This window comes from Nycticebus coucang, chromosome 3 (genome assembly GCF_027406575.1).
Source record: "Nycticebus coucang isolate mNycCou1 chromosome 3, mNycCou1.pri, whole genome shotgun sequence".
Lineage (NCBI taxonomy): Eukaryota > Metazoa > Chordata > Mammalia > Primates > Lorisidae > Nycticebus > Nycticebus coucang.
Genome location: NC_069782.1, coordinates 131,831,295 through 131,853,027, shown reverse-complemented (window position 1 = coordinate 131,853,027; position 21,733 = coordinate 131,831,295). Strand labels below are relative to the sequence as shown.

General features: G+C 50.2%; 2 protein-coding genes across 4 annotated transcripts in view; both read right to left on the bottom strand.

The window, feature by feature from the left end:
• MFSD13A (major facilitator superfamily domain containing 13A) overlaps nucleotides 1-21,733 on the bottom strand; it is a 294,129-nt gene that overhangs the window by 110,989 nt on the left and 161,407 nt on the right. The gene's annotated exons all lie outside the window — the stretch shown is intronic.
• Nucleotides 3,585-21,733, bottom strand: part of SUFU (SUFU negative regulator of hedgehog signaling) — a 138,625-nt gene continuing 120,476 nt past the window's right edge. For all 3 annotated transcript variants that reach the window (XM_053583064.1, XM_053583065.1, XM_053583066.1), the window contains exons 11-12: nucleotides 9,440-9,508; nucleotides 3,585-7,012 (exon numbers count right to left, since the gene is read on the bottom strand). In XM_053583064.1, coding sequence (XP_053439039.1) covers nucleotides 6,923-7,012; nucleotides 9,440-9,508 — 159 coding nt within the window. In that variant the 3' untranslated portion in view covers nucleotides 3,585-6,922. The remainder of the gene's footprint in view (nucleotides 7,013-9,439; nucleotides 9,509-21,733) is intronic.

The window sequence follows — 21,733 nt, the reverse complement described above, 5'->3', positions numbered from 1 at the left end:
TTCTTGCTTTTTTTTTTTTTTGTAGAGACAGAGTTTCACTTTATGGCCCTTGGTAGAGTGCCATGGCATCACACAGCCCACAGCAACCTCCAACTCCTGGGCCTAAGCGATTCTCTTGCCTCAGCCTCCCTAGTAGCTGGGACTACAGGTGCCCGCCACAATGCCCAGCTATTTTTTTTTTGTTGTTGTTGCAATTCGGTGGGGCTGGGTTTGAACCCACCACCCTCGGTATATGGGGCCGGCGCCCTACCGACTGAGCCACAGGCGCCGCCCTCAACTGAACAATTTCTATGTGCCAGACATCTCTTGTGTGTTTTCTCATGTAATACTTGAAAAATTCTGAGGCAAGTCTCCATTGCAGATGAAGGACCTGAGGCACATGTTAGTTGACCTGTCTAAAGTCATACTGACAAGTGGTGAAGCTGAGGTAGGACAGAAAGCAGGTTACTGCCTTCCACTTTGATGGTTCTTCCTTGCAAGTGTCTGTCTTGTCATCATCCATTTTCTCCCACTGAAATATGAGCTCCTTAAGCAGGGCCTGTGTCCAGTCTCCCAACATATGCAACAGAACACCTGGCACGTGCTTGTTGAAAGATTAATGAAGTGTTTTCTAGTTCTTACCATTCCCACAGAGTTATTCAAGAGGAGCAGTTCTCAACCTGTGGGTTGTGACCCACAGGAACTGTATTAAAGGGTTGCAGCATTAGGAAGGTTGAGAACCAATGTTCTAGAGGCTCAACAGTTGGCCTTCCTCTGTCTTGTAAAGGTTGTGCGACTTAGAAGCTCCCTTTTTTTTTTTTTTTTTTGTTGCAGTTTGGCCGGGGCTGGGTTTGAACCCGCCACCCTCGGCATATGGGGCCGGCGCCCTGCTCACTGAGCCACAGGCGCCGCCCTAGAAGCTCCTTTCTTTTCTCCTTCTTCTTTTTTTTTTTTTTTTTTTGCAGTTTCTGGCTGGGGCTGGGTTTGAACTCGCTACCTCTGGCATATGGGTCTGGTGCCCTACTCCTTTGAGCCACAAGCGCCACCCAAAGCTCCTTTCTTTAAAAAAGCTGGGCATCGGGCGGCGCCTGTGGCTCAAAGGGGTAGACTGCCGGTCCCGTATGCTGAAGGTGGCGGGTTCAAACCCAGCCCCGGCCAAAAAAAAAAAAAGCTGGACATCATGGCAGGTGCTTGTAGTCCCAGCTACTCAGGGCTAAGGCAAGAGGATCACTCGAGCCCAACAGTTTGAAGTTGCTGTGAGCTATGACAGCACTACCCCAATGACAGAGTAAGACCCTGTCTCAAAAAAAAGAACAAAACAAAAAAACTCTTCTTTACCCTTTCAGTGTTCTTATGGTACTGAGATAGGGTGTGGGTGAAATTGGAAAAACAAGGAATGGGGACTCTGCCTTCAGTTCTTTGCCCCTTATAAGGCTAGTACTGTCAACACAACCTCCTCAAAGCCTCCCTCACTTGCAAGGTGCTCAAGAGAGCTATGCTCACAAACTATGGACGCCAGCAATCAACGGCTCCTTCCCCAGACTGCCCTTACCTCTCTCTCAAAAACTTCCTGGTGCTGAGGATGAAAGAGGGGATAGGTCAGCCCACCATGCCCTACAGAAGGTAACCTGGAGAAATGTGCGCCTCTCAGACCACAACCTAACCTGCCCCTGCCGTCCTGGGACAGATTTCTCCCTTCTCATGCCCAGCAAATCACCCCCCTCACCCATACCCTGGTCTCTCTACCTCCTCCCCCTCTACAGCTTGCAGCTGCCTTAGTGCCTGGCAAGCTGGGTTGAGTCACTTCCAGTTTGCATTCTTTTTCTGGTCAGGCCAGTTTGACAGATCTCTCAGGCTCCTCCGCCCCATGGACCTGGAGCCTATCGGCCCCTCTCCTCAAGGCCCCCAGCCTTCCCCCCAGATGAGGCAGAGCAGACACCTGGAGGAATGTATAGGACTCCTGGAGGAGACATCAGAGATCACATGGCAAATTTCTCTACTCCCTAAATCTAGGGATAGGTCTTTGCTCCAGGCCCAGGAGCCCTTCTTTTTCAAGAAACAACCCCAGCCTGGTACTATTTCCCAGAACCACCTAAGCACAAGACCTTGCTATTCTGCCTTCTCTGGGGTAAGAACTTCACACTGAAGTTCTTGGATCCTTCTAGGATGAGAAAGATAAGCACCCCATCCCTCAATCTTCCATGTGTGTGTGGCCTAGGCTACCTCAAGGTTGCCACCTTGGCTTCAGACCCTCTCACTCCCTTGTTCTGACCACCAGAGGGACTGAGGGCCCCACACAGGACACAGGGCTAGCCGCTTTCCAGAGTTCGGTAAGAGATCATAGGGGAAACAAAGGCCTGAGCTCTCAAGGAAGGTCCTCCTGACAGCTAGATCTCAGAGAGAATGGGGATAGGTTAAGAGCCCCTCAATAGGAATTGACGTTCCCTCCTATCTCCTGCTTGTGCTGTCCCAGAACCTCTGCCACAAACCCCAGCAGGGACCCTGGGAGCTGCAGACCATTCTGAGGACCAGGAGAAAATGCTGTGCCATTCCTCAGGATGAAATAATGTGCAGGAACAGAACATGAGGGCCCTGGGTAGGCCCACAGATTCCAAGAACCCTGTCTGGGTGCAAAGCCCAGTGTGTCTGCCTCAATGGTCCCAAGATATTGCCTTCTCTCCTCCAATACCTGCCACCCTGAGCTGACCCCAGTCACTGGAGAGGCAGGAGCTGGGCAGTCCAGGGAAGGGAGATACACCTGCCTCCTCACATAGACGAGGCCCAGTGGAGTTGCTAGAAAGGGTGGGCTGTCGTCTGTCACCCAGTGGGTGTCACCAGTTCTCAGACTGCCCCTCCACCTGGATCTTGCCTTCAAGTCCTGAATTAGGAGCTTGAATTTAGCTGCCTGGTGAGGGGAGAAGCTAGCTAGAAAGGGGAGCAAGGACTCCTCACCTGTTGGGGGCCTCCCTTTCCAGGGGAAAAGAAGGTTTTGGTGAGGGCGGCGCCTGTGGCTCAGTCGGTAAGGCGCCGGCCCCATATACCAAGGGTGGCAGGTTCAAACCCGGCCCCGGCTGAACTGCAACCAAAAAATAGCTGGGCGTTGTGGCGGGCGCCTGTAGTCCCAGCTACTTGGGAGGCTGAGGCAGGAGAATCGCTTAAGCCCAGGAGATGGAGGCTGCTGTGAACTGTGTGACGCCACGGCACTCTACCGAGGGCCATAAAGTGAGACTCTGTCTCTACAAAAAAAAAAAAAAAAAAAAGGTTTTGGTGAAAGGAGGGTAGGAGAGGGATGCAGTGGCAGAGAGAGGGTCTTTACCCACCCATTTATCCTCCCAGAGTGTGTCCCTTGCTCCTATTCCCTTAATCTTAGAGAAATTCAAGACAGTGAGGGAAAGCCTATCCCTGAGAAATTTCTGCATGACTGGAGTCACCAGCTATGTGATCCCACTCCTTGGCACCCCCTCCACTCTCAACAATGGTCCTGGGGGCCATCTCCCATTTGGGCTTCTTCCAAGTGCTGAGTCCAACCTACCCCCTCTGCCAGGGCCCCAAACTTCCTGCTCCCCTACTCCAGGCAGCCAGAAAGGAGCACACAACCCAGGCACTTCTGCAAATATGTTTAATGCACTTAGATTACACAGAGGATGAGGGGGCAAGAAGGAACCGACATCTAAGTGAGTCATCCAAAAGTTCTTACAAAAGTCCCAGGCTGGCTGCAGCCCCAGGAACCGAGTCGCCACTTATATTAAAACTAATAGAAAATTTTACAAAAGTCTGCTTGTTGCAGCATTTAGGTACTTATACAAAAGGAGGAGTTTCTCTACAGGTCTCCTGACTTGAACAGGGAACGGGCACCTCACCTGACAAGGAGGTATAAGAAGCCAGAGAGGGAAGACCAGATAAAAAAATAGTCAAGGAAATTCTCTACTTGTCTGCCCCATAGGGGCACCGACCTTCAGGTTTTCTCCTTGCTCTCAAATCAATCTCAAAACCCAGTCGCCAAACCCTGTTTTTTAAAACACTCTATTTAGCCCTTTCAGATTCTCCTCTAGGCTTTCCTAATACCTGTCCGGGAGCCTTGACTGTGGAATAAGGAGAGATGGGCAGGAAGAAGTACCAGCTCCCCAGCCAGACCTGAGACCTTGCCTGAGCCTTCCCAGCCCCTCAGAAGGGCATCTGGGTCTACAGTCCTCTTCAGCCCACAATGAGCCTGGGGGAACCACAGGAACCCACCTCATATAGCAGGCAAACAGCAAGTGAGGAGCCCCTTCTCAGAAACTCTGAAACTCCAGGGACCTAGAAGAATGGGTAGGACTAAGAAAGCCTTAAAGAAGCCTGCAGAAGAGGCAGATATAGGGAGGAAGGGTCCTTGCTTCCTCCACCCACCACAAGATCAGGGGCTCCCAAAGAGCTCCTGAGAGAAGGAGAGGGTACATTTACTGAGCACCCACCATGTGCCAGAAGCTGAGCTGGTCCCTTCTCACCAGCCAGCAGCTCAATGGAGAGCCCTCTCCCTGAGGAACCTCTGGGAGGCATCAATGCCTAAGAAAAGGGGGCCTGATCAGAGACAGCTGATTCCCTGCCACTCCCCTAGAGCCATTAAAGTAGGGAGATCAGATGGAGCCAGACCCTGGCAGGTTCTTAGTATCATGGAGGTTCTTGTAATGGTGGAGGCAGGACAGGGTCACAGGCTTCATCTGCTCATAGAGCTCACCTGTTTCTTCTTGCCTTTCCCCTCTGTTGCCTAAGGACAGGAACACCATGCCGGTGGTGCTCACCACTGGTCTGTAAAGATGCTTCAGGTCTGGGGGAAGTTGTTGACCAGATGTGACACATACTGATGACAAAGCTTAGCTCAGAATATGCTACCTCCCCACAACCAGACAGAGGGAGGCAGGATGAACTGCATCGGGGACCTTTACGCAGGCCCCTAGAAAGAGAGAATTTGGGGGAAGGCTGGTCAGAGTGGCAAAGAATGGAGGCAAATAGATGGCAACTCTGTCCATGAAGTGCCAGAAGATATGAGCTTCAGAGGCAGGGTTGCTGTGGTGGGTAAAGAGCAGTAAGCATCCTTTTGGAAGAGTCCTCGGGGTAGTAGAAGGCACAGCTTCTGTTGACATCAGGTCCAGAGAGGCTCGTGCCTTGGCTGGTAGAGCTCTGGAGCCAGTCTCTCCCAAGTGCTCCAGGCTGATCTGACTTGAAGCTCTGAGCTTTGAGCTTGATGGTGTCAATCAGTCCAAGGCTTAAGCTGAAGGGGCTGGGCCTAGTGGCTTTGTGGAGATCCAACTCCTGTCCCCTGGAGAGCCTGGCCAGTGCCCTCAACACCTGGAAGAGCTCTTTGGCTAGATCCCTCATTATCAGGGTCCTGCACCATATGGGCTCTTCTATAGTACCCCTGGTGGTGCCTGTGTGGCAAATGGGAGCCATGAGAAGCCCTATAAGGACCCAGACAGACAAAATGTCTTTGCTTTGGAGAGGTCTGAAGGATGATCTTAAAGTAGTAGTTTCTAGAGTTGGAGGTAAGAGGACAGGAAAGGGGCTTGCTGATTCCAGGTCAGGAGTAGGAGAGAACCAGAGAGGAACCCCAAAACCATGGATCCAAGAAAAACTGGCTTCTGAAAGGCAGATTGTGAGATCTACAGTATGGGGGGTGAGGGACCAAAAACCACAGAAGGCCAGGACACAGGAAAGGAGACAGGACAGGAATGGTGTAGGAAAGATGGGGAATGAATGGATGCAGGGAGGATGGGAGGGTGAGGTTGTCAAAATCAAAGTTAAAGAGATGTTGAGAAGTTGATTTTTCGGTTTTTTAATATGCCAGTCCTATAGCCTGAAGGCTGGGAAACCCAAGGAATGAGGAAATGGGATGGACTGGTCATAGAGCTGGGACCCAAGCTCTCAGAGACAGTGGGGGATGATCTGTGAGGTGCTGGGTCTTAACCTCTCCCAGATAAGCCTGCTTGGGTAGGAAAGGCCTAGAAGATGAGGCTGGGGCCACCAAGTCTTTGAGACCTTGCAAGTCCCCAAACCTTATGGGGGCCCAGTTCACTTAGAAAACAGTGGCACCCCTTCCTGGCCCCAGCTAAACTGTCCCCCTCCCACCCCTCAACACCCAAGCTCAAAGGGCTTAAAGCCACATGGGGGAGTGTCTCTGCTCTCCCCTTGCCCCAGGCTCTACCAAGCCCAGCTCAGAAGAAAAGCCTCTCTGTGAAACAGTCTCCTCCAGGGCCCTGGGCTGGCAGAGGAACACCGGGCACCTCTGGTGGCAGTGCAGGGGGAGACACAGTCCCAGGCTCGTTTGAGAGAACAAGAAAGTTCATCTGGGAATAAAGTTCTGTTTAAAAACATTATATACATGGCTTCTGGACATCTTTGCAGAGCAATAAAATACCATCCCGTGTCTACAAAATAAAATAAGGAAGAAGAAGAAAACCAAACATAATCAGAGGAATTGTTCAATGGCCAGAGGAGCTTGGCTAGCAAAGGCTTCCCAGAGTGGAGCTGGGCAGGATGTCCACACACATACTTTCCACTGGTGCTCTCTCCACTTCCTCCTGCTGGGCTGTGTGGCAGGGGGTGGGTGAGAATGAAGCCTGTCTCCACCTGGGGGCATCAAGGGTCCAGAGTCAAATCTCAAACCAGAATCTGTGGTGGCAGCAGGAGGCAAAGAAGGTTTGCATCCGCCTAGTCACTGGCCCACTGGTACCAGGGCTTGGTCACATGGAAGTAGCCGACTAGGGGGTAAGGCCCCTGAGCTGGAGGTAAGGTGGGGGGGCCTGTGGCCCATGCACGGCATCCCAACAGGCTGCGGATGTGGTCACTGCACAGTCATCCTCCCACTTGTCCTTTTATTTGTGGGAATCTTATTTATGCAGTTGTTAAACTGGAAGTCACTGGGGGAGCAACTGGGCTCCACATTGGCCCCTGCAGGGCTCAGCCTAGGCTAGTGCAGTGGACTGTCGAACACCACATCAGGTAGGATAGAGACTTTCAGCTTCTTCTCAGGCCAGCTGTATTCTTTGGGAAGTTTGAACTGTGGAAGGAGCAAGCACAGACTCAGAGTACACATGGTTAGCAGAACCCACTGCATTTTTCCCAGAGACTGCCTAGAGAGAGGCCAGGACCCTCGCTCAGGCAAGACAGGCCACCAGATGCTTGGCTTTATTCTCAGATGCTAGACCCAGGTGGGAGGCCGGGGTCAAGCAACTGGAGTTGGGTGGCCTCTTCTTTCCCCTTGCCTTGCCAATAATTAACCAGGGCTAGAGGAGGCAAGCTTTCTGACTCTTCCTTCCCCGTGCTGACCTCCCTCTTGCTTACTTTCTTGGTTCTGCCTTCAGCCACAAGCATGTAAGGAATCTGTTCCCTGAGGCCCTGGGCTGGAGGATGGGAAGATGGGGGAGGGTGCACATGCTATAGGGAAGTGACTTAAGGTCTGTCATTGCCATAGCCTCTTTTTTCAGCCACTGGTGTGGGAAGGACCCTAGAATCTGTCCTCTGTAGGCTTTGCCAAAGGGTCTAAATAGAAAGGAGGCTTGGTCTGGCCCCCAAATCAGAACCATACTTGAGACCTTGGTGGGAGCAGAAACATGGGATGAGTGTGGCTTGAGTTAATATCCTGGGCCTGGGGCATCCTCAGGAGGATCATATCTCCATCCTGCTTTCCTTGTTCATTCTCATCTGCTTCCCAAGGTCATTAGCCACTAGAGGGGTCTCAGAAGTAGCCAAGGAGAGCCCAGGGTCTTCCTATCTCACCCTAGGAATCTCTGATCTGCTGAGTTTTGTTTCTCACATTTACCTGGGAGGGTCTGGGCAGGGAAGGGGAAGAGACTGATATGTTTTATTCCCTCTGTGTCCTAGGGCTTTGCATTTATCCTGGCACACAGCTAGTGCTCAATAAATACTCATTGACTTGGACTGATGCTAGAGCTTGGAAACTCACACTGTCCTGGAGCTAGGCCAGCAGTCAGGGGCAGGGTGGAAAGGAGAGAAGGAGAGTGCTTTTAGCCTGCTTGAGCTAGGCTAGAGGCAGACAGGCCAGTCTGACACTTCCTGGCTGGCTCCCTCTTCCCTCCCACTGATGGGGGGGACTGTCCATGCCAGGACCAAAGTGGAGAGTGGGGGATAGTATGGGGACAGCCTCTGGACAGGAAAGCAAAACAAGAAAAAAAAAGTCATTTTTAATGACCTACTTTCCTAAGCTTCCCCTGGCTCCCGTCCTTCTTGCCTGGACTGTCCCCCTCACACCCCTCAATACTCAAGCTCAAAGGAGCAGCTTGGCACAGTGCCATCCCAGTGTGACAAGGCCTCTCCGGAAGCACTTCTGGGCAGCTGGCTCTGGTATGACTGGGGAGCTGGGCCTCAGGGACTGGTGACTGGTGGGGGTTGATTGGCTGGCACAGACTGAGTGCTTGATAACTTTGGAATATATAAAGAATTAATTTATTAAGCTGCATCTCAGAGGACAGAGAAGGCACTGCTCTAGTGGGGTGACCTCTGGCTCTAAGGAGTTCCTGTCTACCTGGAGACCTGGGGAGGACAGTCCCACCCTGTGCACTCTCTTCAGACTCTTGAACATCAGAGGCCTCTGTGTCCTCGCTGATGTGGCCCTCAGAGCCCTGGCAGCTGGACACTCCAACCCTGGCAGAAACCTGGCTCCTGTCTGACCTCCTTCTCGCTTGAAAGCCTGGCCCTAGGAAGTGAGGGGCCTCTCCCCCAAGCATGCTTCCTAGCAGGCAGGGCAAGGGAAGATCTGTCTACCACAGGCAGGGGAGGGCCCAGAAGAGCCCTCAAGAGGCAGGCCAGTGTGGTAATGTTCCACTAACCCAGGAGGCTCAGATCGTGCTGGGGTGCTGGTTAGGAGGCAGGGGGAGGGGAAGGGACTTTCCAGGATGAGGTAAGTAAGTCCCTGCAAATGAGGATGCTGGCAACAAGGAAGAAAAAACAGAGGACTATGGACTCCATTCCTGTACCCTAGAGAATCAGCCAGGGGAGGCACAACACCCACTTGGCCTGACAGCTCCTTGGCTCTGAGCTAGAGCTGGAAAAGGTAGGCAAAGCTGGGAGAGCTTATGGATGGAGAAGGGAGGAAGGGAAAGTGGTTCCTGGGTGGCCTGAGGCAAGAGCAAGAATCCCTCGCTGCCCACCAGAACTCCCCAGTGGAATGTTCTCTGGCAGCAGACATGGGCTTTCTGTTCAGAACCTGCCAGGGAACAGCAGGGGCTGGGGAGAACTCGTACTAGCCTGAAGGCCCTGGCTGTCTCTTCAGTGAAGTTCTAGGGAACTGGCAATTCTGACAATTTGCTGGGTGTCCTCACAGGCCTGGGGGTAGGACAGGAGGTGGGAGTGGTCCATGGAAACATAAGAAAAATAATGTCATTTAACATCCCTAACCTATCCCAGCACCTCAGGGAGGAGCCTGCGTGCACACATGCTCCTGGAGACTTGAATTAAACAAGCTTACTTCCTCTGGAGAAGTCAAATCTTCTAAGTCCTCCAGCATTTTCTCTACAAACTCTTCAGTCAACAGAATCTGTAAAGAAAGCACAAGGCAGGCTTTTATTTTTTAAAAACATATGGGCTTTTCCTCAACTGCTACACTATGAACCGTTCTTCAGGCCATAGAGGAAGGGCGAGCCTACTGCGATCTGTTGTCATTCCTTTACATACGGCATCCCCCACCCCCTAACCTGCCTGCAATATCAGACAGACCAGGGCAGAGAAGGAAAGGGTCAGAGGACAATGGGGAAAGTTAGCAGGGACATGTGGAGTGTTGGTACTGCTCGTCTCAAAAGGGAGATGAACACTGCTGGGAAACCAACATTTTAGCTGTTCAGGCATGCTGCAGTGCAATAGAGGTAACAGAAAATCCGAGGGGCAGAGCTCAGCTACGGCCAACATCATCCCTGCTCAATCAGGCTCTCATGTTCCCACCTCCTACCCCCAACTTGGTAGGACAAAAGAATTCTGTTTGGATTTGGTATACGAGCCCTGTCTGGAATCTGGAAATGCCCTGGAAGGTATATGCAAGAACATCTCAGCTGGAGACTTTGGAGATGGTGGACCAACGTCTCTTGTTTTACAGATGGGAAAGGGATACTCATCTTGCATTTGCAGCACAATATCCATTCTTCCAGGCTGGAAGCTCCCAAGCCTCAGCCACTGAATTCTTCAGACTTCTTAGAGACTCTCCTTCTCTAGTCACCTCCTGGCTTCCTCACTGCTCCAGTCTAACTCTAGTATTTGGCTGGCACAATCACCACCCTCACCCCCTAAAGAAGTTTTCATAGCCAGTGAGAAAATCTGAGGGCACTCTAAGATCAGAGCCTCTAAGATTAGGCCTTCCACAACCTGATGGATCATTTCCCCAGCCCATTCCTCTGCAGGCTGCTTTGCAGAGACAAGCCAAGTTTATCCCGTGTCTTCGGCCTACCAGGGTGAGGTTATCTTTCCTCTTCCAAATCTGACCCCTTCCTTCACCTTTGTCCATCAGGGTTCCTGGTCTCACCCAGCTGTGGTTCTACCTGCCTTCTCCCACAGACCCTGAGTACCTTAGTGGGGTATAGAGGGTGCCAGATAGCAGGGTAAAGATAGGTGAGGGGCTTCTCTGAGGAAAGCCCTCTCTGTGAGGAGGATGTGAATGAGGAACCCGAAAAGTACCCATCAGATTTCCCCTGGGAGTTGTCTACTCTGAAGTTTCCTCACTGTGAGCTGCAATGAGAGGGCAAAGGAAGAAAGGCAAGCAGTTGGGGTCACTGCAGGCTTGCATGATGAAGGAGTCTAAGAGGAGGAAGAAGACAGGGGGTTGGGTGGGAATGGGAGGGAGAAATGAGGAAATCACCCCCAAGTGAGCAGAAAAGTCACCATCACAGTAGCACTGTGCTCACTGCTCATGTACATACCTCCTTCAGTCTCCTACAGTTGAAGAAACTGAGGCATAGGTAAGTTATGTAATTTGTCTAATGTCACATGGCTTGTGAGTAGCTCAGACAAGACCATATCCCAAGTCATGTCTGGACTCTGAAGCTGGTGCCTGAAGTACTGTTTCTGAATTCTGAACTTTTACCCCCAAGACATTTACTTACTGATTCATTCTTCTAGGAATACAGATAAGGCAGCCCATTTCCCACCAGGACAAGCATCCTCCCCTGGTGGACAGAGAGCCAAAAGACTCACCCTTCCCAGGCTCTAAGTCCACATTCAGGAACAAAACAGCTCTGACCACTGGCCTACATCTCCTCACAAAAATTTCCATTCTATGAGCTCAGGCCTTGAGTGAGGACAGAAATGAAGCTTAGAGACAGAGTTGGGTGGCAAAGCTGACTCAGGGAAGTACCACCTGAAGTGCCCCCCACCCAGCTCTTCCTCAAAGTTCCCCAAAAGTGGGACTGGCCAATTCTTCCCACAGACTATAGCTACATAAAAACCCTCCCACAGCCTAAGCCCTGCCCCTCCTCTTCTTTCATCCCTGGGGTGTCCCCGCCAAAAGTCCAGAGTTTCTCCACCAGTTATTACGAGTCTGCTTGAGTAGTATAAAAGTCATATTCATATTTTTGGTGTTTCCAGAACTTGTTGCCATTTCTGCAAATACTAGCACAAACACAAGCATACCTAAAACCCAATTGTATTACAATGGGCTGGGCTAATTTGTTTCATTCCTTCTTTTTCTCCCTCCCTCCCTTCTTCCTCTCCTTCCTTACTCCTTTTTTTTTTTTTTTTAATTACTTCTTCTTCTTCTTTTTTTTTTTTTGTAATTTATTTTATTTTTTTTTTTTTTTGCAGTTTTTGGCCGGGGCTGAGTTTGAACCTGCCACCTCCGGCATATGGGACCAGCGCTCTACCCCTTTGAGCCACAGGTGCCGCCCCTTTACTCCCTTTTTTTTAAGACAATGTCTTATTTTTTTTTTTTGTAGAGACAGAGTCTCACTGTACCGCCCTCGGGTAGAGTGCCGTGGCGTCGCAAGGCTCACAGCAACCTCTAACTCTTGGGCTTACGCGATTCTCTTGCCTCAGCCTCCCAAGCAGCTGGGACTACAGGCGCCCGCCACAACGCCCGGCTATTTTTTGTTGCAGTTTGGCCGGGGCTGGGTTTGAACCCGCCACCCTCGGCATATGGGGCCGGCGCCCTACTCACTGAGCCACAGGCGCCGCCCGACAGTGTCTTATTTTATAACCTGGGCTAGAGTGTGGTGGTGCCACCATAGCTTACTGCAACCTCAAACTCCTGGGCTCAAACAATTGTCTTGTCTGTAGCTGGGACTACAGGTGTGCACCACCATGCCTGGTTAAGCTTTGTATTTTCTGTAGAGACAAGGTCTTGCTATGTTGTTCAGGCTGGTCTTGAACTCCTGGCCTCAAGTGATCCACCCAGCCTAGGCTGATTTCTAACTCACAAATAATTCGAGATGGAGAGTGGGCTTTCTGCAAGAGTAGCAAATAGGTCTGGGTCCAAAACTAGTGCTGGGGCTAAGTCGTGGGGAGAAAGGTGTGCAGAGGGAGGGATGAAGTTTCACAGGGGCTGTGGCTACCCAGTGAGACTTCTAAGAGAGCGGTTTTTCTTTTTTTTTTGCAATTTTTGGCCAGGGCCAATTTTGAACCTGCCACCTCCGGTATATGGGGTGAGTGCCCTACTCCTTGAGCCACAGGCACTGCCCAAGAGAGCTGTTTTTCAAGAAAATGTAATGCCACCAACACTGAGTTCAGTACTAAGCCAGCTCCTCTGATAAGGGTCTGGAACTGTTGTTGGGGAGAAGATGAGTTATGGTGGATTTTAGTAGAGCAACCACTAGGCATGGTACCATCTGTATGTGGACTTAATTTGTACTCAGTTGAGAGAGGAAAAGCAAGACCCGAAATGAGGACAAACCCTAGTTGCTCCTCCATTTTCAGTTTTGGTTATTCGCTAAACCCTACTAGAAACTGCACATTATTTTAAAAGAATTAAAGGGGAAAAATTATACACAAGATCTGCATGGTATTAAGGGTGACATTCTCTGCAAAGAAACACGACAGACTGTCATAGCTCCAGGCACCTAATTTAATTTCCTTTGGGAGTTAAACCTTAGAAGCTTGGATTGAACAAACAGGCCCTGTTCTTTGTATATTTCAAACCTGGAGCTGAGAATGTTAACAGATCTTATCAACAGGACACTGGAGATAGACAGCTATGATGGGGCAGCTCCCGGGAGCTCTCCTGAGTAACAGAGTTGCCCTTGTGATGCAACTGTGGGAAAAGCCTGTGCAGTTCTGGGGCTTGGTGCTCCTGAAGCTTGCTGGGTCCCCATGGAGCTGCCTGGCTGTCACAAATAATGGGAACGGTTATAAGAACGATAGTAATAACCACCGATAGCAAGAGCAGTATCGCCCCCCTCCCCCATGCCAGGCACTGTTGTGTTTGACCAGTGTCATTTCACTGAATCCTTATGGAGGTCCTGCCAGGAAGGATAATTATTACCCCACTTTGTAGATGAATAGGTGCTAAGAGGATGCTATTTATATAGTTGGGAAATGTACCCCAACTATAGAAGCCTGTAAACTCAGGGCTGACTCCTCTCTTCCTTTGATGGAAAGGTAAAGGTGATTTTGGTTTCTACTAATGGCCTGGAAAACCAGCAATCCCCACCCTGACCAGCCACATGTCTCCTGGCCACCTGCTCAGCTCCAAAAGGCTAGAATCCGAGAGTCCCAGGCATGTGGCTGCTAAAACACCTTATTGGCCAACTGGAAAGGAAGGCAAACCATGCCCAGAGATGTTTCCAAGTGGGGACAGTGGGGAAAATTTCCAGGGTTGCTTGGCTAATACATACATTTTTTTTTTTTTTTTGTAGAGACAGAGTCTCACTGTATTGCCCTCGGGTAGAATACCATGAGGTCACACGGCTCACAGCAACCTCCAGCTTTTGGGCTTATGCGATTCTCTAGTCTCAGCCTCCCGAGCAGCTGGGACTACAGGTGCCCACCACAACACCCGGCTATTTTTTTGGTTGCAGTTTGGCTAAGGCCGGGTTTGAACCCGCTACCCTCAGTATATGGTATATACCCTCAGCGCCCTACTCACTGAGCCACAGGCGCCACCCTAATACATACATCTTAATAGTTCTTTAGCTTAGAAAATAGCAGCAGAAATAATAATGGTAATGATAACAATTGATAATTGTGCAATGATATTTGCACTTACCAAGGCTCAGGTGTAGAGTGCTTTTTTTGTTGTTGAGACAGAGAGCCTCACTTATGTTGCCCTCAGTAGAGTGCTGTGACATCACAGTTCATAGCAACCTCAAACTCTTGGGCTCAAGCGATTCTCTTGCCTCAGCTTCCCAAGTAGCTGGGACTATAGGCACCCACCACAACACCTGGCTATTTTTTTTATTACAGTTGTCATTGTTGTTTAGCAGGCCCAGGCTGGGTTCAAACCTGCCAGCCTTGGCGTATGTGGCTGGCGCCATAATCACTGTACTACTGGGACCAAGACAAGGTGTAGAACACTTAATGTTTGTACTTGGAGGGAGGAGACCCTCTAGTTAAAGAGGAAGACCTCCAACCAATCTGAGTAGCACACCCCACCCCACCCACCTCCCAGAAGCTTTTGAAAATCGGAGATGCCAGACTCCATCCAAATTTCTTTCTTTCTTTTTTTGAGACAGAGTCTCACTATGTCACCCTCAGTAGAGTACCATGGCATTATAGCTCACAGAAACTGCAAACTCTTGGGCTTAAGTGAGTCTCTTCCCTCAGCCTCCCAAGTAGCTGGGACTATGGGACTACAGGTGCCCACCACAAAGCCCAGCTATTATTTTTTTGGTTGCAGTTGTCATTGTTGTTTCGCAGGCCCAGGCTGGGTTCGAATCCACCAGTTCCGGTGTACATGGCTGGCACCCTAGCCACTGAGCTACAGGCACTGAGCCCATCCAGATTTTTTTTTTAAAATAGAGACAGAGTCTCACTTTATATCGCCCTTGGTAGAGACCCGTGGCATCACATAGCTCACAGCAACCTCCAGCTCCTGGGCTTAGGCGATTCTCTTGCCCCAGCCTCTCGAGTAGCTGGGACTACAGGTGCCCGCCACAACGTCCAGCTATTTTTTTGTTGCAGTTTGGACGGGGTGGGTTTGAACTCACCACCCTCGGTATATGGGGCTGGCGACCTACTCACTGAACCACAGGCGCTGCCCCATCCAGATTTCTTGAAGCAGAATACCCTGGGGAAAGGCCAAGGCACCTGCATTTTATTGTTTGTTTTGAGACAGTGTCTCACTCTGTTGCCCTGGTTAGAGTGCCATGGCATCATCATAGCTTACAACAACCTTAAACTCTCTCTTTTTTTTTTCTTCTTCAAAGAGCTTTAATAGGGTGGCACCTGTGGCTCAAGGAGTAGGGCGCTGGTCCCATATGCCGGAGTGGCGGGTTCAAACCCAGCCCCGGCCAAAAGTAAAAAAAAAACAAAAAAAAACAAAGAGCTTTAATAGTTTGTGTTTTTATGAAATAAACTTATTTTATCTAAATGGTCAAATTTATTGACACTTTTTTTTTTTTTGTAGAGACAGAGTCTCACTGTACCGCCCTCGGGTAGAGTGCCATGATGTCACACGGCTCACAGCAACCTCTAACTCTTGGGCTTACGTGATTCTCTTGCCTCAGCCTCCCAAGCAGCTGGGACTACAGGCGCCTGCCACAACACTCGGCTATTTTTTTTGTTGTTGCAGTTTGGCCAGGGCTGGGTTTGAATCCGCCACCTTCGGCATATGGGGCCTGCGTCCTACTCACTGAGCCACAGGCGCTGTCCCCTATTGACACATTTAAAAAAAAATTCCTTTGTTATCATTTTAATGTCTATAGTGATTTTCTCTTTCTCCTTCTCTCCCTCTCCCCCTCCCCCTGTTCCAGTTTGGCTAGAAATTTATCAATTTTATTTATATTTTTTAAAAAACCAGCTTTTCCTCTAATAAACTTGAATCTTCTGCATAAAAAAAACAGCTTTTCATTCAGCGATTCCTTTCTCTATTATTTTCTGTTAATTTTTATTGATTTCAGCCTTTGTTCAATTTATAGCTAGAAATCAAGAGTAATTCCGCTGCTTTTCTGATTGTTTGGACATCAGTAACTTTATCCTTTTGATTTCTTATAGATTATAGGAAACATAAAACTTAATGCACAGTCTCAACACCAGCAACTGAAACATGGAAGTGTCACTTAATGAGGGAAACAAAAAACGCTCCATAACTTAAATGCCTTATTCCCTTGCTCTGCCCTTAGCACTCCGTGAATTCAGTGATGTTAGCTCTAGCCAATTTAAAACACACACGTCACTTTTTTTTTTTTTTTTAATTTGGCCGGGGCTGGGTTTGAACCCACCACCTCCGGCATATGGGACTGGCGCCCTACTCCTTGAGCCACAGGGGCCGCCCACACGTCACTTTTTAAACTCCCAGAAACCTTACAAATTAATATCATTTACTGACAAATTAATATCCTTTCCTCATTTTACTGATAAGGAAGCTGAAAGACAGAATGAGAGGTTTTTAATCACACGCTAGATCTGATTTGTGAGCCAGGGCTCTTAGACACCATATTTTACCATCTCCAAACTGAAATAATTCTGGGTTGTGGGTAATCCAAACAATTAATTAAGGAATTCTATTTTCTTTCAAGTTGTGGCTAAGCATAGATACGGCTTGCTTGCTTTTTCTCTGAGCATTGTGGCTGATTTCATGGCTATTCTGCCCTCACAATCCATTTGTTTTTGTTTTTTTTTGTAGAGACAGAGTCTCACTTTATGGCCCTCGGTAGAGTGCCATGGCATCACACAGCTCACGCAACCTCCAACTCCTGGGCTTAAGCGATTCTCTTGCCTCAGCCTCCCGAGTAGCTGGGACTACAGGCGCTCACCACAATGCCAGCTATTTGTTTTTTTTTTTTTTTGAGACAGAGCCTCAAGCTGTCACCCTGGGTAGAGTGCTGTGGCAACACAGCTCACAGCAACCTCCAACTCCTGGGCTCTAGCAATTCTCCTGCCTCAGCCTCCCAAGTAGCTGGGACTATAGGCGTTTGCCACAACGCCCAGCTATTTTTTGGTTGCAGCCATCATTTTGTTTGGCAGACCCGGGCTGGATTCGAACCACCAGCTCAGGTGTATGTAGCTGGCGCCTTAGCTGCTTGAGCCACAGGCGGCAAGCCCTCACGATCCATTTGAACTTCTCTTTACATGACATTTAGAAATTATAACCTAAAATCTGCTTATTTTGATTCATTTCTTTGCAGTTTACATCTGCTAAGGCACCTAGGTGAGAACTGAGCAAACCAAGTATTTTCTCAACTTTAATGGATCTGGGCTCAGAATCCACCCCTTGCTTAATTAGTTAATTTTTCTTTGGATGAATCATTTCACTGATTTGAGCTCACTCCCCTCAGTAAGCAGCATGGAAAAGCTTGCTCTGACGTCAAAATGAAAGAGTCTTTATGAATTCATGTGGAGATGAGTAAACTTTTTTTTTTTTTTTTTTGCAGTTTTTGGCCAGGGCTGGGTTTGAACCTGCCACCTCCGGCATATGGGGCCGGTACCCTACTCCTTGAGCCACAGGCACCGCCCTTGTTTTTTTCTTTTGACAGAGTGTCACTATGTTGCCCTGGGTAGAGTGCCGTGGTATCACAGCTCACAGCAACCTCAAACTCTTGGGCTTAAGCGATTCTCTTGTCTCAGTCTCCCAAGTAGCTGGGACTACAGGCACCCGCCACAACGCCCAGCTATTTTTTGGTTGTAGTTGTCACTGTTGTTTGGCAGGCCAGGGCTGGATTTGAACCTGAACCCACCAGCTCTGGTTTATGTGGCTGGCGCCCTAACTGCTGAGCTACAGGAGCCGAGCCAAACTCTAGTTTTCTGTTTTTTGTGGTTTTTGGCCGAGGCTGGGTTTGAACCCACCACCTCCAGCATATGGGACTGGTGCCCTATCCCTTTGAGCCACAGGCGCCGCCCTGTTTTGTTTTGAGACAGACTCTTGCTTTGTTGCCCTGGGTAGACTGCAAAGGTCTTATAGCTTATAAGAACCTCAAACTCTTGGGCTTATGTGATTCTCTTGCCTCAGCCTCCCTAGTAGCTGGAACTATAGGTGCCTGCCACAACTCCCGGCTAATTGTTCTATTTATTTATTTGCAGTTTTTGGCCAGGGCTGGGTTTGAACCCGCCACCTCCGGCATACGGGGCTAGTGCCCTACTCCTTTGAGCCACAGGCGCCACCCCTAATTTTTCTATTTTTAGTAGAGATGGGGGTCTCATTCTTTTTTTTTGCCCTTGGTAGAGTGCCGTAGCATCATTGCTCACAACAAGCAATTCTCTTGCTTTAGCCTCCCAAGTAGGTGGGACTATAGGCGCCTGCCATAACGCCTGGCTATTTTTAGAGATAAGGTCTCACCCTTGCTTAGGCTGGTCTCAAACCGATCAGCTCAGACAATCCACCTGCCTCGGCCTCCCAAAGTGCTAGGATTACAGGCATGAGTTGCCACACCCAGCCTTGGGACTCGAGCAGCATCCCAGAGTGCTAAAATTACAGGCATGAGCCACTGCCTTGGTCAAGGCACTTGCATTTTTAAGAAGAACCCAGGTCAGGGGAGTGGTAGGAAATACCCAGGCCCAGTGGGGAAGGGGGTTGAGCATAGGCTTAACCAGCTGGGGTAAGTTGGTGACTGTACCTACTACCATCTAGCTGGCTGAGCTGTGAGGGGAGCAACGGACCTCACCTCACTCCACATCTTTGACTAGGGAGGGGTCTTGGAATCTAGGCCAGCAGCTTACTTCAGTGGACTCACACCAAGTGCTTTAACCAGCCTGGATGACTGTTGGTAAGGAAGGATTCTCAATAACCTTACAATTCCCCAGGCCCTAACAAGTTTTATAAAGTAACCCAAAAAGTGATCTTTCATCAGTACCTACTCTAGGCAGGCCAGGCTCATTACAGGCAGGCGCCCAGCTGCTAGAGATGTGACACTGATTCAAATGTCTGTGGTTAATGATATTTTTGAGTCTGCAAAGAGTGGCTGACAATGCCCACTCCTTCCCATTGGTACGACAATCCATACTTTGTCCAGGGCCTTGTTTGCTCTTCATGTTGACACTTGTTCTCACTTCCCAACAAATCTGGCTTTCTTTTCCCTCCCTTTCCTTTTCTCAGGGAAGGAAATGTGTTGTTTACAGTGGTAGGGACTGCCAAAGAGCTGCTCTGGCAATGGAGGAGGCAGGGATGAGGAAGCAGTCCTGTCTGAGTCCCTTTCCCCCCAAACCCCTTCCACAGCCTGACCAAAAGCCAGAAACAACCTGGAGGACCCCCCAACCCCAGGCTCAGCTCAGGGGCAGGAGGTAGTTGGCTGCAGCAAGGGCACAGCGAGGCCTCACTCATTTCCTGTTCTTGGTGGGTGGTGAAAAGTTGGCTTCTGGTGGCCAGGAGGAGGCTCAGGCTTCTTCTGCCCTGGCTTTTGGCTGCTAGGGATACAGTGGGGCAATACAGTCCTCTCCAACAAGGGAGGGTAATTCTCCAGGCACATTGCTGGGCTCTAAACCTTAGTAGGCATACCCCTGGATAATAAGGTCTTTGAGACAGCGCAAACAAAGGTCTTCAGAGAAATCAGGTATGGCTAGGTTCACCAGTAGAAGGAAAAAAGAGCAGAAGCACCAAAGATGAGCTGCCCAGGGCCTGGGCCGGGGATTTCCAAGTCATCTTTCATATAACATCCAAATGAGTGCTGGGACAGGAGAATACAGGGGCTTGTCCTGAACAGTGGTGAGTCAGCTGCCAGGGTAGGAGGAGAGCTTGGCAGCAACTCCCCCAGCCCAGCCCGGAGCAGCAGAGTCCACTTGGAACAGCTGCTGGGCGTCTTCTCCCAAGCCCAAGGCTTCCCATTAGGGATGGCAGGGAGCAGCTGGGACTAGGGGGTTGCCATTTGAGTGAGCTGCCAGACACCACACAGCTGAGAAAGCATTGCAAGGCCCAAAAAAGAATTCCCAGATCTGGTGATATGACCCCTATGTGACTCTGGGGCTGAGACTTCTCCCCCTTCAGACTGATCATGGTTGGGGACAGATGAACGACTCAGTTCTGGGCCAGGATCCTGCTCAGAAGACTAACAGCCCAGTGGTGACAGGCTTGAGGGAGAAAGGGAAGGAGGCTTTTTTTTTTTTTTTTTTTTTGAGACAGAGCCTCAAGCTGTTGCCCTGGGTAGAGTGCTGTGGCATCACAGCTCACAGCAACCTCCAATTCCTGGGCTCAAGTGATTCTTTTGCCTAAGCCTCCCAAGTAGCTGGGACTACAAGCACCCGCCACAATGCCCAGCTATTTTTTGGTTGTAATTATCATTGTTGTTTGGCGGGCTCGGGCTGGATTCAAACCCACCACCTCTGGTGTATGTGGCTGGCACCTTAACTGCTTGAGCTACAGGCGCTGAGCCGTGGGAGGGAGGCTTGTTAAAGCTGCTGGGATGAGGGCGGCACCTGCGGCTCAAACAAGTACGGTACCCGGCCCCATATGCCGGAGGTGGCAGGTTTAAACCCAGCCCTGGCCAAAATCTGCACAAAAAAAAAAAAAAAAAAAAAGAAGCTGCTGGGATGAGTGAATGCTGGGGAAGGAGGTGCAGGAGAGGACCTTGGCAGGCCTCCCTCCCAAGGTTTGAAAACAGTCCTGCCCAGCTCTGGGATTGGCTGACAGGCTTTACAACCTCAAAAAGGATGAAAACAATAAATGGCAGGGCTGACGGAGTTAAGGTGTCATTCTTCGGAAAGTGAAAAAGCCTGTGGAACTGGAGCTGGCTTTCCTGCCCCTCCTCTCCCCAGATTCTCCATAAAGCAGGGAATGCCTGCTGTGCCCCACCTGGTGTCACAGAGAGCTCTGCTTTTCTGTGCACTGGGGCCCTGACTTTCCTGGGTCTGGAGAGGTGGGGAAGGTAGGGGAGCAGGTGGGAGTAGAGGCCTGGCTGGGGCTATTCCACAAGCTCCGGAGAGGGGCTCAGGTTCCCTAACCTTCTATCTCTTCCTCTCAGCCTCTCCTTTGTCACTCTTCCACCATGCAGGGTGTCTTTGCCATGCCTTTCCCCCAAGAGATAACAGGCCTGGGCTGGTAGCCAGAACCAGGTGCCAAGGCTGAGAGTGAGGGCTTCCAAGGCTGCTGAAGGCTGCTACAGGAAGTTAGCCCAGCCCTCTCAATTCAGCTGGGACCAACAAGGAGAGTTCAAGTACCAGCCAAAGCAACAGAAGACTGGGTCTCTTCATGTCCTGGATCTGCTGCTTTCAGCTCCTTCCTGTTCCTCTGCCCACAACAGGCCTGGACGCAGAAGGCCCAGGGAGACATCTCTGAGCTGTGGGAAAGTCAGCGAGAAGCCTGCAGGGAGCAAGGGAAGGCCTCTCTGTGTTGGAGTCTTCCTCCCGAGGGCCTGGGGCCCTCCCTGGTGACTGCAAATCCCCAGTCTTGCTGGAAGACCTAGAGACACACAGAGAGACAGCCAGCTTCTGAGGGAGACCTACAAGCCCATAGCAGCACAAATTCAGGCTCCCACAAGTTAGGGAGCTGCCTATGACCACTGTGGTAGGACCCTAAAAGGCAGGCAGACTGACAGTAAGATGCAGAAAGTGCTGGCTGACTGCGGGGAGGGAAAAGGGCTCGGGTGGGTGTTAGACCCAGCCCTGAGAATGTGACTTGGGGCAGGGTCAGAGGGTTTCCCAGGGCTCCTTGGAAAGGGGCTGAGAAACCCTTCAGTGATCAAGGGTGCACGCCTGAGGAGTA